Genomic DNA, 20,906 nt, shown 5'->3' on the forward strand with positions numbered 1-20,906 from the left:
AGAGAGAGGGATTATGTGGAGAGGTTGGAGTCAGATGGAAGTGTTTGAGAGCAGAGATGCTGGGATGAGAGAAGAGGAGCCAACTCTGTGTTACTATGACAACCAACGGGATGTGATCCCCCCCCCCACTCTCACTTGGCAGCTGGACACACTCTCTCTCACGCGCACACACACACACACACACTGACACACACTCATCCACTCTCACTCACACACACTCTCACTCACACACTCACTCTCACGCACACACACTCACTCGCTCTCTTGCACACACACACACTCACTCTCACTCATTCTCATGCACAGACTCACTCTCATACACACTCACTCTCAGGCACATAAACACACTCTCTCTCTCTCTCTCTCACACACACACACTCTCATGCGCACATACAAACAGACACTGACACACACACACACACACACACTCTCAGGCACACTCACTCACTCTCAAGCACACATACCCTCTCTCTCTCACACGCACACACACTCACTCACTCACTCACGCAATCACTCACTCTCACTCTCTCACACACACTCACTCACTCTCACGCACACACACACTCACTCTCTCACACACACTCACTCTCTCACACACACTCACCCACTTTCACGCATGCACACACACTCACTCTCAAGGACACTCACTCTCAAGGACACTCACTCTCAAGGACACTCACTCTCAAGCACACTCACCCTCACGCGCACACACACTCACTCACGCTCACACACTCTCAAGGACACTCACTCTCAAGCAAACTCACTCACTCACCCTCACGCGCACACACTCACTCGCTCTCACGCACACACTGTGAGGCACATAAACACACTCTCTCACGCACACTCACTCGCTCTCATCCGCACACACTCACTCTCACACACACTCACTCTGAGGCACATAAACACACTCTCTCATGCACACTCACTCACTCGCACGTACAATCACTCACTCACTCTCACACACACTGACACACTCTCTCACACACACTCTCTCTCTCACGCACACACACACACTGACACACACACACACACACACATCCACTCTCATGCACATACACTCTCTCATGCACACACACTCACACACACACTCTGAGGCACATAAACACACTTTCTCACGCACACTCACTCGCTCTCACGCACACACTCACTCTCACACACACTCACTCTGAGGCACATAAACACACTCTCACGCACACTCACTCACTCACACACTCTCACACACTCTCTCTCTCTCACGCACACACACACTCTCATCCACTCTCACGCACATACACTCTCATGCACACACACTCACTCTCTCACACACGCACACACACTCACTCATGCACACACACACTCTCAAGCACACACACTCACTCACTCACACACACTCACTCTCAGGCACATAAACACACTCTCTCACGCACACTCACTCTTACGCACACTCACTCACTCACATGCACACACACACACACACTCACTCTTACGCACTCACCCACTCACTCTCACGCACTCACTCACTCTCACGCACACACACTCACTCTCAAGGACACTCACTCTCACGCACACATACCCTCTCTCTCGCACACACACACACACTCTCACACACTCACTCACTCACACGCACACACACTCACTCTCAAGGACACTCACTCTCAAGCACACACACACTCACTCTCACACACTCACTCTCAAGCACACTCACTCTCAAGCACACTCACTCACCCTCACGCGGACACACTCACTCGCTCTCACGCACACACACTCACTCTCACTCATTCTCATGCACACATACTCTCACACACTCACTCTGAGGCACATAAACACACTCTCACGCACACTCACTCACTCACACACTCTCACACACTCTCTCTCTCTCACGCACACACACACTCTCATGCACACACACTCACTCTCTCACACACACACACACACTCTCAAGCACACACACTCACTCACTCACACACACTCACTCTCAGGCACATAAACACACTCTCTCACGCACACTCACTCTTACGCACACTCACACACTCACTCACTCTCACGCACTCACCCACTCACTCTCACGCACTCACTCACTCTCACGCACACACACTCACTCTCAAGGACACTCACTCTCACGCACACATACCCTCTCTCTCGCACACACACACACACTCACACACTCACTCACTCACTCACACGCACACACACTCACTCTCAAGGACACTCACTCTCAAGCACACACACACTCACTCTCACACACTCACTCTCAAGCACACTCACTCACTCACCTTCACGCGGACACACTCACTCGCTCTCACGCACACACACTCACTCTCACTCATTCTCATGCACACATACTCTCACACACACTCACTCTGAGGCACATAAACACACTCTCTCACACACACTCACTCACTCTCACACACACACACACACTCTCACTCGCTCTCACGCACACACTCACTCACTCTCACGCACACACACTCACTCTCAAGGACACTCACTCTCAAGCACACTCACCCTCACGCACACACACACTCACCCTCACGCGCAAACACTCACTCGCTCTCACGCACACTCACTCGCACACACTCACTCTCAAGGACACTCACTCTCAAGCACACTCACCCTCATGCACACACACACACACTCACTCTCACGCATGCACACACTCACTCACTCAAGCACACTCACTCACCCTCACACGCAAACACTCACTCGCTCTCACGCACACACACTCGCTCACACACACTCACTCGCTCTCACACACTCACTCGCTCTCACACACTCACTCTCAAGGACACTCACTCTCAAGCACACTCACCCTCACGCACACACACACTCACTCTCACGCATGCACACACTCACTCACTCACTCTCAAGCACACACTCACTCACTCACTCACCCTCAAGCACACTCACTCACTCACCCTCACGCGCACACACTCACTCGCTCTCACGCACACACACTCACTCACTCTCATGCACACACACTCTGAGCACATAAACACACTATCTCACGCACACTCACTCTCACACACAATCACTCACTCACTCTCGCTCTCACGCACACACACTCACTCATTCTCATGCACACACACTCTGAGGCACATAAACACACTATCTCACGCACACTCACTCTCACACACACTCACTCACTCTCACGCACACACACTCACTCTCAAGGACACTCACCCTCACGCACACTCACTCTCAAGCACACTCACTCACTCCAGCACACACACTCACTCGCTCTCACGCACACACTCACTCACGCACACACACTCACTCTCAAGGACACTCACTCTCAAGCACACACACACACTCACTCACACGCATGCACACACTCACTCACTCACTCTCACACACTCACTCTCAAGCACACACACTCACTCACCCTCACTCATTCTCATGCACACATACTCACTCTCACACACACTCATTTTGAGGCACATAAACACACTATCTCACGCACACTCACTCACTCCAGCACACACACTCACTCGCTCTCACGCACGCACACACACTCACTCACTCACTCTCATGCACAAACTCAGTCTCACGCACACACAAACAAACTATCATGCACACACACACTCACTCACTCAAGCACACTCGCTCTCACGCACACACACTCACTCACTCGCACACACACTTACTCACTCTCACTCATTCTCATGCACACGCACTCACTCTCAGGCACATAAACACACGCACACTCACTCACTCTCACGCACACTCACTCTCAAGCACACACACTAACTCAATCTCACACACTCACTCTCACACACTCACTCAGTCTCACGCACACACAAACTCTCATGCACACACACACTCACTCACGCATGCACACACAAACACACTGTCACACAAACACTCAATCTCACGCACACACACTCAATATCACTCACTCTCACGCACATACACTCTCCATTTCTCTCTCTATCTCACATGCACACACACCCCATACATTTACAACTATTAATTTAAAATAATATAATATGTAAATAATATCTAAACTGTTTTGCATTATGCTTGGTATTTAAATTAATTTTAATTGTGTATATTTCTAAATATATAATAAATGTAAATTCTATATCTCAAATGTAACTTTTGATAAACTTGACAGATTAAGTAAATTCATAATCTATTCAAATTTATAACTAAAATAGTTTCCACTGCATTTCTACACACTCACTTGCACACTCTCTCGTGCTAGCGCGCACACACACACTCTCTCTCTCTCACAGACACACACACTCTCACGCACGCACACACACACACTCACTCTCACGCACACACACTCACTCTCTCTCTCACACACACACACACACACACACTCATTCTCATGCACTAAAACACACACTGACTCTTACGCACACTCTCACTCACTCTCACGCACACACACTCACTCACTCACTCTCTCACACATACACACACACACACTCATTCTCACACACTAAAACACACACTGACTCTCACGCACACACACACACTCAATCTCAAGCACACACACACACACACACACTCTCGCGCACTAAAACACACACTGACTCTCACGCACACACACACTCACTCTCACACACACTCAGGTACACAGAAACACACTCTCTCACACACACTCACTCACTCACTCACTCTCATGCACACACAAACACTCATGCACGCACACACACACTCTCAGGCACACACACTCACTCACTCACTCTCATGCACACGCACACAAACTCAATCTCACGCACTCAAACACACACTCACTTATACGCACACACACAGTCTAATGCGCACCCAGACACACTCTCTCGTGCAGGCACACTCACTCTCACACGCACACACACACTCTCTCTCTCACACACACGTGCACACACACTCAAACACAACACACTCAATCTCACGCGCACACACACTCACTCTCGCGCACACACTCAGTCTTATGCACACACAGACACACACACACACACTCATGCACGCACACACATTCACTCTCGCACACACACACACACTTTACTTACACACTTACTCTCTCAGTCACTCACACACACTCTCTCTGCCTCTCTGACAAACACACACACATTTGCTCACTGGCTCAAAGACACACACACATACACACAGCCGTTAACGGAGAGCTGTCGGTTCGGTTCGGTTGAGATCTATAAATAAACGCGCGGCCCTCGAGGCGCATCTGCTGTTACCGAGCGCTTCCCGCGGATCACCGATCGCTGTCAGTCACCGGAGGAACGGTTAGCGTTACCTTGTGAAGACACATAGGACATGATCCTCCGGCTCTGGCCGCGATCAGCTCGCTCCGGGGTCCATCACCGCTCCTCCAGCTCCGCACGAGCACAATTACGCGAAGCGACGCGACACGACGCCAGCTGCTGTATTGATCCCAGAGCCGATCGAAGTGATGCGCCGATTGCTCAACGCTCGCCGTCACCGGACGCGCGCGCGCACGCACGCAGGCGGGAACGCGCGATCTGGAGCAGTACCACAGTAAACGATCGAGTACTCTGCTGATCTACTGTTCAGTTTAACAAGCTTTTTGCGATGGGCTAATATGCAAATCAGGCACTATCCTATTTAATATGCACTCATTTGCATACTTTTACAGAATAGAACTCTGAATACTGGTTTAAAATCATGATCATTCATATTAGAGTTGAGGTTTCTCCAGAGGGGATTCTGGATCGGTTTCATCACTGCAGAAATCAGAAAACACTGTCATCAGACAGAAACTAACGCATTTCACCGTGTCCTCGGGAGTTAAATGCTGTAGAAATCAGTGACATTTTTTTAAAAACAAATTAAACAAACCCCTCAGTAAAAACTTTCACAATATATATAGGAACTTTAATAACTTTCATATATAAATATTTTATATGCTCACACACACACACACATATATATTTGTAGAGAGCATGCATAATTATTAGGCACATTGATACTTTGATCATTTTTTTCCAAGCACATTTGATCAATTCCAAACCACATCAATCATAACTAGTGTTTACTTTGTATTTAATCATTTATGAGTGATATATAATTGTCCATGACGTCTCCTTTTATTCAGGTGTGCAGGTTTTTTTTACTGATAAATGAGCCAAAAAAGATTCAGAGATATCAAAAATGCATAAATCCCCATGAGAAATATTCATTACATTCTCCTAAAAATAAATGCACGCTCTGCACCGACATAAATATCTATACACACACATTATATATATATTTTATAGACATTAAATTCTTAAAAAAAAAATGATTATAAATGTTCAAAATGTAAATATTTTATTAGTAATAAATTAATGTGTGTGTATTATAAGACATTAGTTATTCAAATTGGAATTTAATAACTATAATTGATAATTATTTTATTTAAATATTATTATAATAAATATTTATATGTTTATATGTGACCCTGGACAACAAAACCAGTCATAAGTGTCTTTTTTTTCTAAATTGAGATCTATAAATAAATGATCTCTCTATGTGTGGTTTGTTAGGAGAACAATATTTGAAAATCTGGAATCTGAGGGAGCAAAAAAATCTAAATATTGAGAAAATCATCTTTAAAGTTGTTCAGATGAAGTTCTTAGCAATACATATTACTAATCAAACATTAAGTTTGATATATTTACGGTAGGAGATTTACTAAATATCTTCATGGAACATGATCTTTACTTAATATCCTGATGGTTTTTGAGAGAAAAGAGAAAAGTATAATTGTGACCCATACAATGTTGTCTATTTCTACACATATACGTCTGTGCTACTGATGACTGCTTCTGTGCTGCAGGGACACAATGAAATAAAGTCAATTAAGATGCTTCTTCTCATTTCTATGAATAGAAGTTTGTGAGAACTGTGTGTCATTACAGCAGAAGTTAATTAGAGGTCATCAAATCTAGTTTTTGGCGATGGTTGAGCCCAGACTCCTGAGGTTTGAAAGAGCTGCTAAATAAAGTGATTCAAAGCAGCACAAACATCCCAGAATCCATCACATGGTGCTCATGATAAGTTTTGATTTTGGTAATTTAACATTCAAAAACAAGAGCAGAGGAAAATAATATCAAGTCATTATCAATAAACTGAAAGAGTATTTTTGTGTAAAATGAACTATTTATATCTTACTGTGTGTTCTGATTACTGCTCTAATTACCTGCTCATTCATTCATCACACTAGAAACGGAAGCTCGACTGCATTGCATTATGGGATACCATACTCACGTTTGCCAATGCAGTACTTCATTAGACTGCTTCCAGCTTACAGAAAATATGCATTCTGAGCTCAGCAAAAATAAATCAAATAATAACAGCTATAATATCATTCTTCAGCTATACTGTTTATTAAGAAATATTATTAAATTAATTTTATGTTGACATGTTTGCATCCTTTGTTGTGTTCTGTATTGTAATTTTAAAGTAATGTTATGACAATTTCTGATTTATGATTCTTTTTATAATTTTCAACTTCTAAAAACGTAAAACTACAATTGTTTCTACACATTTTTTAATTGCAGTAAAATTTACAAATGTAAAACTATACCTAAACTACATTTTGTTGATAAATTATATTCATGTGACATTTAATTTTAAATATAAAATGCAATATAGATCATCAACTGTGTAAAATGTAAAATTTTACAATTGTCATTGCCATAATCAGTCAGCTCTTAAGTAGCCATAGTTAGTTCTAAGTTAGCCGTAATTAGTTCTTAGTTAGCTGTTGTTACTCCTTAGTTAGCCATAGTTAGTTCTTAGTTCTTAGCTAGCCATAGTTAATCCTAAGTTAGCCGTAGTTAGTTCTTAGTTAGCTGTAGTTAGTCCTTAGTTAGCCATATTTAGTTCTTAATTAGCTATAGTTAGTCCTAAGTTAGCCTTAGTTAGTTCTTAATTAGCCATAGTTAGTTCTAAGTTAGCCATAGTTAGTTCTTAGTTAGCCACAGTCAAAGTTAGTCTAAGTTAGCCATAGTTAGTTCTAAGTTAGTCTTAGTTAGTTCTTAGTTAGCCACAGTCATAGTTAGTCCTAAGTTAGCCATAGTTAGTTCTAAGTTAGTCTTAGTTAGTTCTTAGTTAGCTGTTGTTACTCCTTAGTTAGCCAGTTAGTTCTTAATTAGCCATTGTTAGTCCTAAGTTAGTCATAGTTAGTTCTTAATTAGCCATAGTTAGTCCTAAGTTAGCCTTAGTTAGTTCTTAATTAGCCATAGTTAGTTCTAAGTTAGCCATAGTTAGTTCTTAGTTAGCCACAGTCATAGTTAGTCCTAAGTTAGCCATAGTTAGTTCTAAGTTAGTCTTAGTTAGTTCTTAGTTAGCTGTTGTTACTCCTTAGTTAGCCAGTTAGTTCTTAATTAGCCATTGTTAGTCCTAAGTTAGTCATAGTTAGTTCTTAATTAGCCATAGTTAGTCCTAAGTTAGCCATAGTTAGTTCTAAGTTAGCCATAGTTAGTCCTAAGTTAGTCATAGTTAGTTCTAAGTTAGCCATAGTTAGTCCTAAATTAGCCATAGTTAGTCCTAAGTTAGTCATAGTTAGTTCTTAGTTAGCCATAGTTAGTCCTAAGTTAGCCATAGTTAGTTCTAAGTTAGTCATAGTTAGTTCTTAGTTAGCCATAGTTAGTTCTAAGTTAGCCATAGTTAGTTCTAAGTTAGCCATAGTTAGTTCTAAGTTAGTCATAGTTAGTTCTTAGTTAGCATAGTCATAGTTAGTCCTAAGTTAGCCTTAGTTAGTTGGCTTTAGTTAGTTCTTGTCAACGACTGCATTAACAAACACAGAGCAGCATCCACACCGTTTCTGCTCAAAAATGAAAGAGTCCACAGAACTCATTTGCACTCATTTAATTTGACATTTCTCTCTCTCCGCACTCCCGCCCACCAGCCTTGCATTCCCACAGATCCTCACATTATATCAGGCGCATCTGACAGAAAGGGCCTATGTGGGGCGAGTAGGTTTGTTACTGGATCGTCTGCAGTGTGGGCATGCATTAAAACGGTACACAGCAGGACAGGACGAGCGATCGGGTGTCTTAATCCACTTACCCACAATGCATTTCTCACATTCAGTGAGTGCTTGCTACATTCAAGAGCTAGAGTCTGATTCTCATATTGCACTTGGATTATACAACAACGACGAGTTAGAAACTCTCTTGAGCTCGTCGTTTATAGCGATGAGTTTCATCCCGTATAGAAATTGTGTTTGCATTCACATTCACGTTCAGCTCATGCAACCGTAGCATTGCATGGCGTTTGGCTCTCAGTTGGTCTTATAGTATAGATACATATATATATATATAGAGAGAGATATAAGTATGTAGCAAGATCAACAAAGATGGCTTGCTCTTTACTGATCTCTAGTGCAAAACCAGAGTATTGTGTCTCTAGAGTATTGCTGTGGATTGTGAGGGGGTGATCCATGCATAGCATATAAAGGTCATGCGCAGGAGATCAGGTCAAGAGGAAAGAAACGTTTATAAAAGCAGAGACAGTGACAACAATTCAGAAGGAAGAGCGTCCCGGAGGAACCTGCGGATGGGAAAGAAGAGAGAGGTTAGAAAGAGAACCCAGGAAAAACAGGACTAGTTAGGACTGCTAGTTAACTCACCTGTGCTAGTTAACTCATTCAGCTACCTGTACACCAGCGCAGTTGTCTTTGCTCTCGGACGCGATCGCCAGATACTCCGCTCTGAAACACACAAGACAAGCATTTCCTGACGGAAAATACATACACACAGCTGCAAAAATAAATACATGTATTTTAGAATTATTGAGATACTGTTGTGTTTTGATTTGAGTAATTTCCTTCGTTTTGTTCATTTTTATTTCAGATATTTTAGTGCATCTGGTAAAATGGAATAAAAACTAACTACTTGAAACGTTTGTTTTGTTTGAAGTAAAGAAAATGTGTGTTTTTCATTTTGGTTTTAGTAAACTTCTACTATTTTGATCCTGTAAAATTTAATTTAACCATTATTATTTTCATTGCTGAATATTGAAAGAAGTCATCGAATCATCGCTTAAACCAGTTGAACTGAATTTAATCAGCTATTTTTATATTCTCAATTTTATTTGATTTTTTATTAGTTTATTTTACACATCTGTAACATTTCATCTCTAGTTGTTTTAGTAAATTACGCAAAACTAAATGAAACTGAGAAATATCGATTGGCAACTAGCTGAAATGAAGTTTTTGATATTTTATTTGACTTTATTTTAAGTGACGTCATGATTTTAGTTTGAAATGTCACACACATCGTTGGTCAAAGCATTAATACCTTTTTTATTAATATTTTGAATACATTTTTATTTTCATATTTTGCACTTTTATTTTAATCTTAGCTAAAGTTTTAAGAATTTTGTTGTGTATTTTTGTCTTAAGTCATTTTAATATATGTATGTCTACATATTTTTCAATTTGTATTTTTTCAGATTTAGTTAAACTCAATGACAATGTTGCCTTGACCACTAGTTGAAATAAAAGGTTTACAATATTCTATTTTATTTAACAGTCAGTCAGTAGTTTTAGTGGAGTGTAGTGTGTGTGAGACTGACGCGCTGGCTCTGAGCGCTTCCTCTCCGGCCGCGGCGATCTTCCTGTAGCAGTAGATCATCTCCACCAGGAGCCAGAGCTGCAGGCCGATGATGGACACGTACATCATGACCTCTGACACGATGGACGCCGTGCCCCGCGTGGCTGCAACACACACACACACACACACACACACTGTTTCTTCTGTCTGAAGAAAGACCAACATGAATGGTGAAAGCCAAAATATGAAATGCAGCGGATGAGATTTTTCATCTGAGATGTGGAGACAGGAAGGATGGCAGCATGGTGAGGTTATTTTTACACAGAGATTAGTAGCTCTAGCAGTAAAATCTGTTGACTTCATCATATGCCAATGGTGGCACTTTTTGTCTCTTTTCCCCAAAGTTTGTATGACTGTAACTGAAGATATCATAACACCCTTTAGGTTTTGCTCATTCACAATCTCTTCCTTCAGTTTCCTCATTTTTAAGGCTCTTTATGGGTTATTTCCAGAGTTATGAGGATCTCAGTGTGGCTCAATATCCATAGTGGAAAACTAACCATGGGTCAGTGTGCATTCAGATGATATTTACTGTATTTAAAGAGGAACGTCTATCTCATTTCTCTCTATCTAAACAAATGCATAGATCATACCCGCTTGAGTGAGAAAAATATCATCTCAATCTGATTTTAGGTTCTATTTATTTCACTTTTCCTTTGGTGTCTCCATATTTTAAGGTCCAGTATGGTTGTTTCCAGGGAAAGTGGGTAGCAGTTGCTGAATTTTTCCAATTTTTAATGGTCAAAACCTTGCATTCAGATGATATTTGTTGTATTAAAAGAGGAACATCTGAAGAACAAATAACGTTGAAACTGGAAACACATCTCGTTTTTCTCAAACGATCAAAACTGTTCAACTGAACACATCTGTCCAAGCGCCAGAATTACTCTTTTGCCAAAGTTTGTGTGCCTGTAACTCAAGAAATATTAAAGTTATCTCAACCTGTTTTTAGATTATGGCTCTTAAGCTTATTTTAATATTTACTGGAATTAAAGAGCGATGTCTGAAGAACAAATCCTTTTCAAACTAGTAATGCAGACTCTACTGAAATCAACAGTCTATCAACAGAGCCGTCTCAGTGACACAAACACCAAGTGCACTTTGCATACAGCCGATGCCAGGCATGTTTAATGTTCTGTGTGTGTTCCTCAGAGAGGTGCGGTGTGTACCTTTGGCCACGACGGTGAGGTGCACCTCTTTGCTGGCGGTGGTGGAGAACTCGTAGTGTTCGTAGGTCAGCACTCGGTTGAAGATGCAGCGGTAGACGCCGGAGTCGTTGAAGGTGACGTTCAGGAGGTCCACAGACGCGTCCTGGAGGTCAAAGGTCTTCTTGCTGCCGTGCCACTCCATGCGGTCCTGAAAGCGTTCGTCGATGATGCTGGACGCCTCGCCGTCGTAGCTGTAGATCTGAGCAGTGAAGATCCATCAAGATCCACTCTTTCTTCCTCTTTTAAACACATGCTTTCTATAGTCAGTTAGTTCCCTTTAAAACAATCCTCAGGTTTTTATTATAAATCTTATTTCTTTTATTTGAACTCTTAAGTGCATTTATTTTAACAATGACTTATTTTAATTTAATTAATACTTGTTCATTTATTTAGATATTGACTATTTTAATCATTTTTAAACAATGTTATTATATTCACATCAAATTTCTATTATTTTAAATCAAATGCTATCATGGATTTTAGTCATTCATGACTTATTTACATCAAATTTGATCAATTTTAATCAATGTGTTATATATATATTATATATATATATATATATATATATATATATACATTTTTTTTTACTAATGTTTTATTTGCTTTATGGTGTTTGCTTTATATTTTTTATTTACATCAAATTTAATTTTACGTAACATTTTAATTTAATATATTTGACTTTTATTTATTTAAATTAATGTTTTTTTTTGGTTAGTTGCATATTTTAAACATCATCTTATCATCATTTATTATACATTTTATTTATTATATTTGAATTCTTAAGTGCATTTATTTTAATAATTTATTTCAATCAAATACTTAATTTATTTATATATTGACTATTTTAATCATTTTTAATCAATGTTATTTTTTATTGACATTAAATTTCAATTGTTTTAATCAAATGCTTTTGTTTATTTTAGTAATTCATTTATAATTTTCTTTTATCAAATTTAATTAATTTTAACCAACATATTAATTAAATATATTTTACTAATGTTTTATTTTAATCAAATGCGTTTGCTTAGTATTCTTTATTTACATCAAATTTCATTTTAGTCAACATTTTTATTTTTTATATTTAACTAATGTTTTAATTATTTAAATCTGATGCTTTTGTTTAAGTCATTCAATTATTTATTTACATTAAACTTAATGTAATCAAATTCATTATATTACTAGTTATTACTATTTTATATGAATCAATATTTGAATGAAATAAAAATGCTTTTGTTAGTTTATTTATTCAGATACAAATTTATTTTTAGCAATTTATTTATTTTAACAATGTTGAACTTATTTTGTTCGAATGATTTTTGAGTTATTGTTCTTATCAATGTATTTATTTGAATTAAATGTATGAAGTGACTATGCGTTTCTTTAAATCAGTTTCTGATAAAGCATCAGTCCACACATGTTCCTGGATGAAGCATCACATGAGCTGAGTACAGTGCACGAGTCACATGATCTCCTGGTACGATGGGAAGAGTTCAGTGCTCAGTCTGATATTTTCTTCTGTAATGAGCATTTCACCAGACCCCTGTGTCAATGTTCAGTTATTCTGCTTTAGCGATGCATTGCCATTAGAGTAACGGAACTGACCGTAAACAGAGGAGCTGCTGAAAGTGCTCATTAGTGACGAGCTGTGCATCTGAACTGTGGTGTGTTTCTGGAGCTTCTCATTCTGAGGATGATGCTCACATGCACGAAGTCTGCTTCTCCTCTGGCTCTGAACAGCCAGTCCACGGTGGCCGAGGCCTCCACCTCTCCGCGCATCTTACAGGAGATGCATCCCAGTTTGAAGGGCTGTCCGGCCACAGCTTCGGTGTCTGAGTCCACCTCGGCACACGCTCCGCTGCAGAGAGACACTGCGCAGAGACACTGATCACCTTCACCTTCACCTTCATCACAGACACCATACACCTGCACTGTGCTCCTCACACACTCACCACACATTTCATCTCACTCAACTGCTCGTTCATTCAGACATTTATTTATTTATTTTAATCTACCTTTTCATTTATTATGGCAAGTTTAGTACTTTTCACTTAACTTTTTATTTGTTTAAATTTTTTTATTTTTACCAAATGCATTTTTAAATCATGAATTATTTATCTTAACCAACTTTTTTTTACTTTCATCAATTTACTCATCAATTTTAATCAAATGTATTAATTTATGGTCATTTTAATTTATTTTCAATTACTTAATAAATAATTTTATTTAAATAAAAAATAAATAGTTTTTTTGTTTAGTTTCTTTTGTTATATCAATGCATTCTCTTTTTTTACTCATTATAGCACTGTATTTTTTACATTTCAAGTAAAAAATATATTTTAAGTAAAATATATTTTTATCAATATATTTTCCTTAAACTTGTATTTATTTGCACCATGGTTTATTTATCTAAATTATTTTTTCTTACTTGCAACAAATGTTATTTTGATCATATCTTTAAATTATTTAAATAAATTTGTATATAACATTATTTTATTTATTACAATTTATTTGAATCATGTTTTTTTTTCTTTAAATTGCGATTATAGTAATGTATGTATTATTTATTTATTTAAATCAAATTGTATTTATTTATAAATGTTGTATTTATTTCAATCAAATGATTTATATATAAAAATAAATATAATATAAAATATATTTTTCATTTAATTTAATTATATGTTGCTTTTTAAATCATTTGTTCATTTAAATACATTTTTATTAATTTTTATCCATTTTTTAAACTGATTTTCCGTTTCAAACTCATTTATGTATTTTTTCAGAGCACTGAATGCTGCATGGGGTGTGAGATCTCGGTGCTCTCTGGCTGTGTGGGAGAGTATATATTTAGGAACAAGAACTCACACCCTGATGAAGGCATGCAGATGTACCTCAACAAAAGAGTTTTAATGTATAAAGCCAGTGATGCAATAATAGTTATTTCCCATTATTGCTTCAATATGTATTTGACCTTAATGACACCGTCATCTCTGGGCTTTGGCCGTGGTTAGTGTTTCTGAGCTGAGACTCACCGCAGAGCGAGCAGAACACACACAGGAGCAGCAGGCGTCTCTTCATCTTCATCATCATCATCATCACAGCAGATAAACTCTCTCTCTCTCTCTCTCTCTGTCCTCTAGAGCTGGATCTTCATGTCCCCTCAGCAGAGCTTCAGAAGAGTCATGTGACCCAGCAGCATCCGAAAGAGGTTTAGTGCAGAACCGGGCCAGCGGCTCCTGAATCCGCCGAGGGCCCCGACTCTCTTTCTTACCGACTCTATAAAATCAAAGCAGTGTCCTGAGATCAACAGCAGCTCTGTTTAGATCATCTGCGCATCTTTGACATGAATTATCTTAATAAAGCGCGCTCCGGATACACGTTCATTTTAACACATCCCCACGCAGCGGTCATGCAGACGGTCACTTGCCTCCGCAGTGCACTCCTCAGGCATCAGACGGGCGCGTGTGATCGGTAAACGCAGTTCTGTCGGTGTACAACGCCATTCTGCGCAGTTCCCAATGACGCTCGCTCTGATGCATTGCGGTAAAAAACCCGGGCCGCGCGCGCAGCGCATCCGAGCGCGCGGTGACGTCACGACGCTGCCGGCAGGTGCGGCCCCCTTCAAACATTCCTGCAGTGAAAAATATAATCATAATAATGAGATTAATTATCGTTAACTATAATAAATAGTGTTCCCGTTCCATACCACGTCAAGTTATTGAGTGCGTGATTAAGAAGTATTATTATTTTCGAATGTGATTTTAAACATTTCTATATAATTTGTGTTTATGTATTTATTTAATCAGGGACATTACACATTAATAACACGTAAAACCAATGTTAAATGCGCAAAAATGGCTTGTTTTCATCTATAGTCCCAGAGCAGGTTGATGTGAATATATAATATAATAAAATAAAATATCCGTTGTTAAATCTTTCAGATCAGCTATTTGGAGACATCTAGTTAACTGGCATTATATTATAAAATAATTATGTTATCGAGGTTTTATATATGTCTTTTTTAAAATATTAAAATATAAGACCTAACTTGCAACAACAATATCAAAACATTACAGCGATCAAGAATAAGTGGGGGAATTCAGAGAGACAAACATTGTTAATAATTGCTAAATAATGCGGGATGTTTTAAATATTTGTGAACATCAGTCAGACAGCAAGCGGCGCGCACGAACCGCGTACTGCGCGAGTCAGCTCATACATATTAATGACGCACGCACAACGTTCCGGCAGCGCATTCTAAGTAATATTCATGCGCCCGGCCTTCCGCTCGCAGCATCAGCGGTGACAGTCACGTGGATGCTGCATCGATGCACATATTCTGTTCCATTCTTTTCTATTTAATTCTATAATAAAACAGGCAGACGCGCCGCGCCTTCATTTATGAGAACACTAGAATTACTACTTTATGAACTACACAGAGTTTATATTACACGAAGGGCGTGTCTTCAGGAAGGGGGCGTGTCTCTCTTTCTGTTCCGCAGACAGAGCTCCACAGTGAACGCAGGTGAGATTAAAAACACTTTCATATTTCATTTCGCTAAACTGATCAGATCAGTAGATCATAATCTAACGTTACACGTCGGATCGATAAACACACACCCGGTCATTAAACGAGCGGTGTGTTGTGTGTGCACAGTTGAGTCGTGTAGGATCGGATCTTTGCCGCATGTTGATGTAAACACTCATGATAGAATCGCTTGATGTGTGTTGTTATAGTCTGCTATGAGCTGCTAGTTAACGGTTTGTGTGAGGGATTGACCGGAGAGGTTGTGTGTGATTATATTTACCCGTGTTATCGGATCCGCGGTCGGCTCTGGCTCTCATCTCCTCCGCGGTCGCGGGTGTTTCTCTCCCCGCAGGATGGAGCAGCTCGTCGGCCGCAGTGCTCCGCCAGGCCCGGTGCTGCAGGTGTGTTTCCCCAGCGTCCGCGCCTCGGTCCTGGAGAATCTGAACCGGCAGCGCGAGGAGGGTCAGCTGTGTGACCTCTCCATTCAGGTGCAGGGTCAGGTGTTCCGCGCGCACCGGTGTGTGCTGGCCGCATCCTCTCCGTATTTCCACGACCAGGTGAGTGTGCAGCCGATTTCACACTGTAACGTTACATCTTCTTGAAAGCCTGAATAAATGCCCTCATTTATGACGGTTTGATTTCAACGGTTTGGTTTTGAATTTGATTGACAGCTTGCGATCTGCATGTTGCTGAGGCCACGCGCCCGCCGCATACGTTTTAAAGGCCAGTGTCGTCGATATCGATACTTCTAAACTAAACTTACAAATTATGACATTTATTAAATTGTAAATTACTATGAGTAAAATTGCAGTAAAGACTGCAGTGACTGTTTAACGGTCAGAAAAAAATATATATTTTTTTATATGTGTAAAATAGTATCAAAAAGTTATTTCCTGCACAAGTATTCACTAACATAGATTATTCTTGTAATTCAATGCATATTCTACACATTATTATTTACTGGTTAATATCTCTATTTTATTTATTTGAGTATACTCACATTGGTCATCCGAGACTATTACTAATGCCTACTAACAGCAGACATATCTTTGTACAAACAGACCATTTGTTAAAAATATCAACGCAGATTAAATAAGACTAATGGAAGAATCGAAAGCTGATGCAATTACAATGGTAATCTATATACACCATAAAACCTAACATTTACCAATCTAATCTGTAAACCAGTAAATTCATTAAACGCCTTACCTTTGGAGATTTAAGACAAGTTTTCTCTAAAAAGTTATTTACAATATTTTTTAAATAGCTTAACATTTTCAGGAATTCAAAAACTAAAGCTTCGTCTTTACAACAATCTTCAGAGGAAAAAAAAGACAAGAACATTTAAAATAAATGTTTTCTTAACTTCATTCCTCATTGCAGTCAGAGTCAGAAATTCTCATCCTAAATTTTCGCATGTTAAAAAAATAAAATACGTTATATTCCTCTCTATGTTCTGAAGGCTTGTCCATATTGCATTCACACAGATTTATACAACATTTCACTCCTAAAAACATGGTCAAACTGTGTTTGTTTTCGGTCTACTGACAGTATTTTCTGATTTATGAAGTGATGAAAAGACGAATCCAAAATCCCCTCTGGAAAATCAAAGAATTTTTGGACCAATTCCAGATTTCTGTTCTGGAAATGTATGCAAATGAATGCATATACTAGAAGATAATGACTTATTTGCATATTTAAACATAACATTTCAGAAAACTGGAAATACAAGACAATTGTCTTATTGCACTGGGCCAGACAACTATAGTGATGTCTGTTAGTTAGAATTTTTAATCTGTAGTGTCTTGCCTGTTTATGTGAATCTGGTTATTTAGCAACAGAAAAGCTTAGTATGCTACAGCAGACTTTACAACACTTAACTGGAGCGGCTCTGAACACTGCGGTTCTGTTGCCAGGTTCTGCTGAAGAACGTCACCACGGTGTCTCTTCCCTCCGTCATGGACCCTCTGGCCTTCGAGAGCGTGTTAAACTCGGCCTACACGGGTCAGCTCAGCATCGTGCGCGATGACATCATCAACTACGTCACGGTGGCCAGCTTCCTGCAGATGTGGCACATCGTGGACAAGTGCACGGACATCCTGAAGAGGTCACGACCTCTGGTTCAGCTCAGCCCCGGCGGGGCAGCGTCCTCCAGTCACCAGTCGCCCAGCAGCTCAGACTGCTGCTTCGCCGATCCGGAGGACGGGGAGCGAGCGGTGGGCGAACAAACTCTGGAAAAACGACCACAAAGTGCGCTTCCGCCTCTGGCCACATGGAGGCGTCCAACTCAGAGCAGGTGGAGCAGAAGCAGCCTGACGTTCCCCGTCCGAACCGAGCCCGGATGCAGCCCGAATACGGGAGACGAAGGTTTCCACGCATTCCCCATCTCAACTTTGCCGTCCATCGAAACTTCGGACTTCGCGAGGCACCGAATCCGTGCTCGCCTCCGAGGAGCGAAGGAAGATGAGGAGCAGCGACGGATGGAAGCAGATGAAGGAGTCGGAGAGCCGCTGGATGAAGACAAAGTGAGGGTGAAGTGTGAGGAACACCAGGCCGGTGAGTGGAGCTTCTTCATCACTGCAGTTTAGCGCCCGTCCACCAGGGGGAAGCGTGGAGAACCGACGTGTTTTTGACTTGTTGTCTGCTCTTGTCTTCTCTCAGGAGCCGTCGAGTCGGACGGACGTCTCAGAGAGAGCGAGACGGACGGACTGTGGAACCAGTGGACTTTGTCAGACGCCAAGCTGCTGGACGAAGACGAGGAGAACGAAACAGACGGCGCGTTCGAGACCTACGACGAAATCGAGAAGGCCACGGGGCAGATCTCCCAGCGTCCTTTGCCACCGCCGACGTCCGACCAGTTGGCGCCGGGCCCGTCCGAGCTCTCCTGGGTCTCGCAGTCGTCCTCGTCCTCCCCGTGCTCTCCTCTCTCTGCGACTCCCAAAGTCCACTTCTGTCACTGCGGCAAAGCGTACACGCTGAAGAGCATGCGCGACCGCCACGTGAAAATGCAGCACCTGAACCTGCGTCCGTTCGCCTGCCCCGTCTGCTCCAAGAGCTTCAAGATGAAGCACCACCTGACCAAACACGTCAAGACTCACGGAGGCCTGCGTCCGTACGAGTGCGCGCTCTGCGGCAAGAAGATCGTCTGGAGAGACAGTTTCCTCAAGCATCAGGCTCACTGCCAGGGAACGACATCAACAACGACGACGCCCGGCTGTCAAAACGAGGACGCAGGTGCTCCTGGACAAGTGAAGGTGGAGCAGGATGATTATTCATTACAGGACGAGGAAATACACTCTTAAAAGTTAAAGTTCTGAAAGAGGTTTTTCTGTTGAACGCCAAACGAATGCCATTCCTTTCAGTCAACAATCTGTGGATGTTAAAGGTTTTTAATGAAACCATCGATGCCAATAAAGAACCTTTATTTTTAAGAGTTCACACACTCTTAATAATAAAGTTTCCAAAAGAGGAATCGCAGAAGAAGTGATCAGTTCTTAAAACAACCATTTTTTATTAGCGTGGATGTTGAAGTTTCTCAATGGCACCAGTAAACCTTTATTGTAAGAGTGTGAACAGTCATTTGCCGTGAACAAAGGAAATAAGTATTAGTTTATCTACTAATTAATTAGTGGAAGTACATAGAGGAAATAAACTCTTTAAAATTAAAAGTTCCAAAACAAGGTTTTTGCATTGAGCCTTTCAGTATTTTTTCTTTCTTAGTGTGGACAACATTTTACATTTCATTTATGCATTAGCAGACGCTAAAGTGACTTGCAGTGCATTCAGGCTATACATTTAGTTTCTTTTTTTTACCAGTACGTGTGTTCCCTGGGAATCAAACCCTGGGCCGTTGACCATCAATGTCCATAAAACCTTCAATTCTAAGAATGTCTTTTCCAAAATAAAGAACCTGTAGTGTTTCAATGGATGGTCAAGTTCTTCATGGAACATTTGGGGCCCAATAAAGCCCCTGTATTTTTAAGAGTGCAGACGGATGTCACCGTGAGCCGAGATCAGTGTTGGTTGATCTACTAATGGTCCACATATGTAGCAGATCTGAATATATTCTAGAAGCACTGTTTTAAAACAATTAAACTCTAGTAGTTTGGTGTGTGTGTGTGTGTGTTCCAGAGGCGTTTATCTGTTAAACATGATCATGTACGCACGCACACGTATGTGCAGAGGCTGGTTAACCCTCGACTCACCCTTTAAAGTCTACTGTGTTTGGTTTGTGTGTTAGATGCTGAACACCACTAGACTGTACATAATAATGATATTAATGCAGTGTGATTGTTTTATATTGTCAATAAAGGCATTTTATTCAAATCCATTGCAGCGTGAAAAGTTCAGGGGATGTTTATTTCCTTCATAATTCGGTAACACTTTACAATAAGCTCCAATTAGTTAATGCATACAATTAACTAACAATGATTGATACTTTTATTGATGTTCATTTTTACTATTCATTTAGCTAAATAATGTTCATTTAAACATCTGCTAATACATCATTAAATTCAATAAGTTGTTTCTGTTGATATTCGCTGAGATTATTAAATGCTTTAGACGTATTTCCTTTGTTAGTTCATGTTAATGTTATTGTGAAGTGTTACCTATTACTCACTTGAACAACTC

At 40.4% G+C, this 20,906-nt stretch overlaps 3 protein-coding genes across 4 annotated transcripts in view; 1 reads left to right on the forward strand and 2 right to left on the reverse strand.

Moving 5' to 3' along the window:
- The window catches only part of LOC113119714 (ras/Rap GTPase-activating protein SynGAP-like), a 44,257-nt gene extending 38,454 nt beyond the window's left edge, over window positions 1-5,803 (reverse strand). For both annotated transcript variants that reach the window (XM_026289333.1, XM_026289332.1), the window contains exon 1: window positions 5,216-5,803. In XM_026289333.1, the coding sequence (XP_026145118.1) occupies window positions 5,216-5,237 (22 nt within the window). In that variant the 5' untranslated portion in view covers window positions 5,238-5,803. The remainder of the gene's footprint in view (window positions 1-5,215) is intronic.
- A 2,975-nt stretch (window positions 5,804-8,778) lies between these two features.
- Window positions 8,779-15,326, reverse strand: LOC113119717 (sodium channel subunit beta-1). The gene is made up of 6 exons (XM_026289341.1): window positions 14,779-15,326; window positions 13,451-13,617; window positions 11,711-11,948; window positions 10,504-10,645; window positions 9,557-9,637; window positions 8,779-9,477 (listed from the first exon to the last, which is right to left on the reverse strand). The coding sequence occupies exons 1-5, from the start codon at window positions 14,840-14,842 to the stop codon at window positions 9,571-9,573; spliced, it is 678 nt and encodes a 225-aa protein (XP_026145126.1). The 5' UTR covers window positions 14,843-15,326; the 3' UTR covers window positions 8,779-9,477; window positions 9,557-9,570.
- A 723-nt stretch (window positions 15,327-16,049) lies between these two features.
- On the forward strand, window positions 16,050-20,604 carry LOC113119716 (zinc finger and BTB domain-containing protein 22-like). The gene is made up of 4 exons (XM_026289339.1): window positions 16,050-16,271; window positions 16,627-16,831; window positions 18,191-18,830; window positions 18,936-20,604. The coding sequence occupies exons 2-4, from the start codon at window positions 16,628-16,630 to the stop codon at window positions 19,574-19,576; spliced, it is 1,485 nt and encodes a 494-aa protein (XP_026145124.1). The 5' UTR covers window positions 16,050-16,271; window position 16,627; the 3' UTR covers window positions 19,577-20,604.
- The last annotated feature ends 302 nt before the right edge of the window (window positions 20,605-20,906 follow it).

Source organism: Carassius auratus, chromosome 19, assembly GCF_003368295.1.
Source record: "Carassius auratus strain Wakin chromosome 19, ASM336829v1, whole genome shotgun sequence".
Lineage (NCBI taxonomy): Eukaryota > Metazoa > Chordata > Actinopteri > Cypriniformes > Cyprinidae > Carassius > Carassius auratus.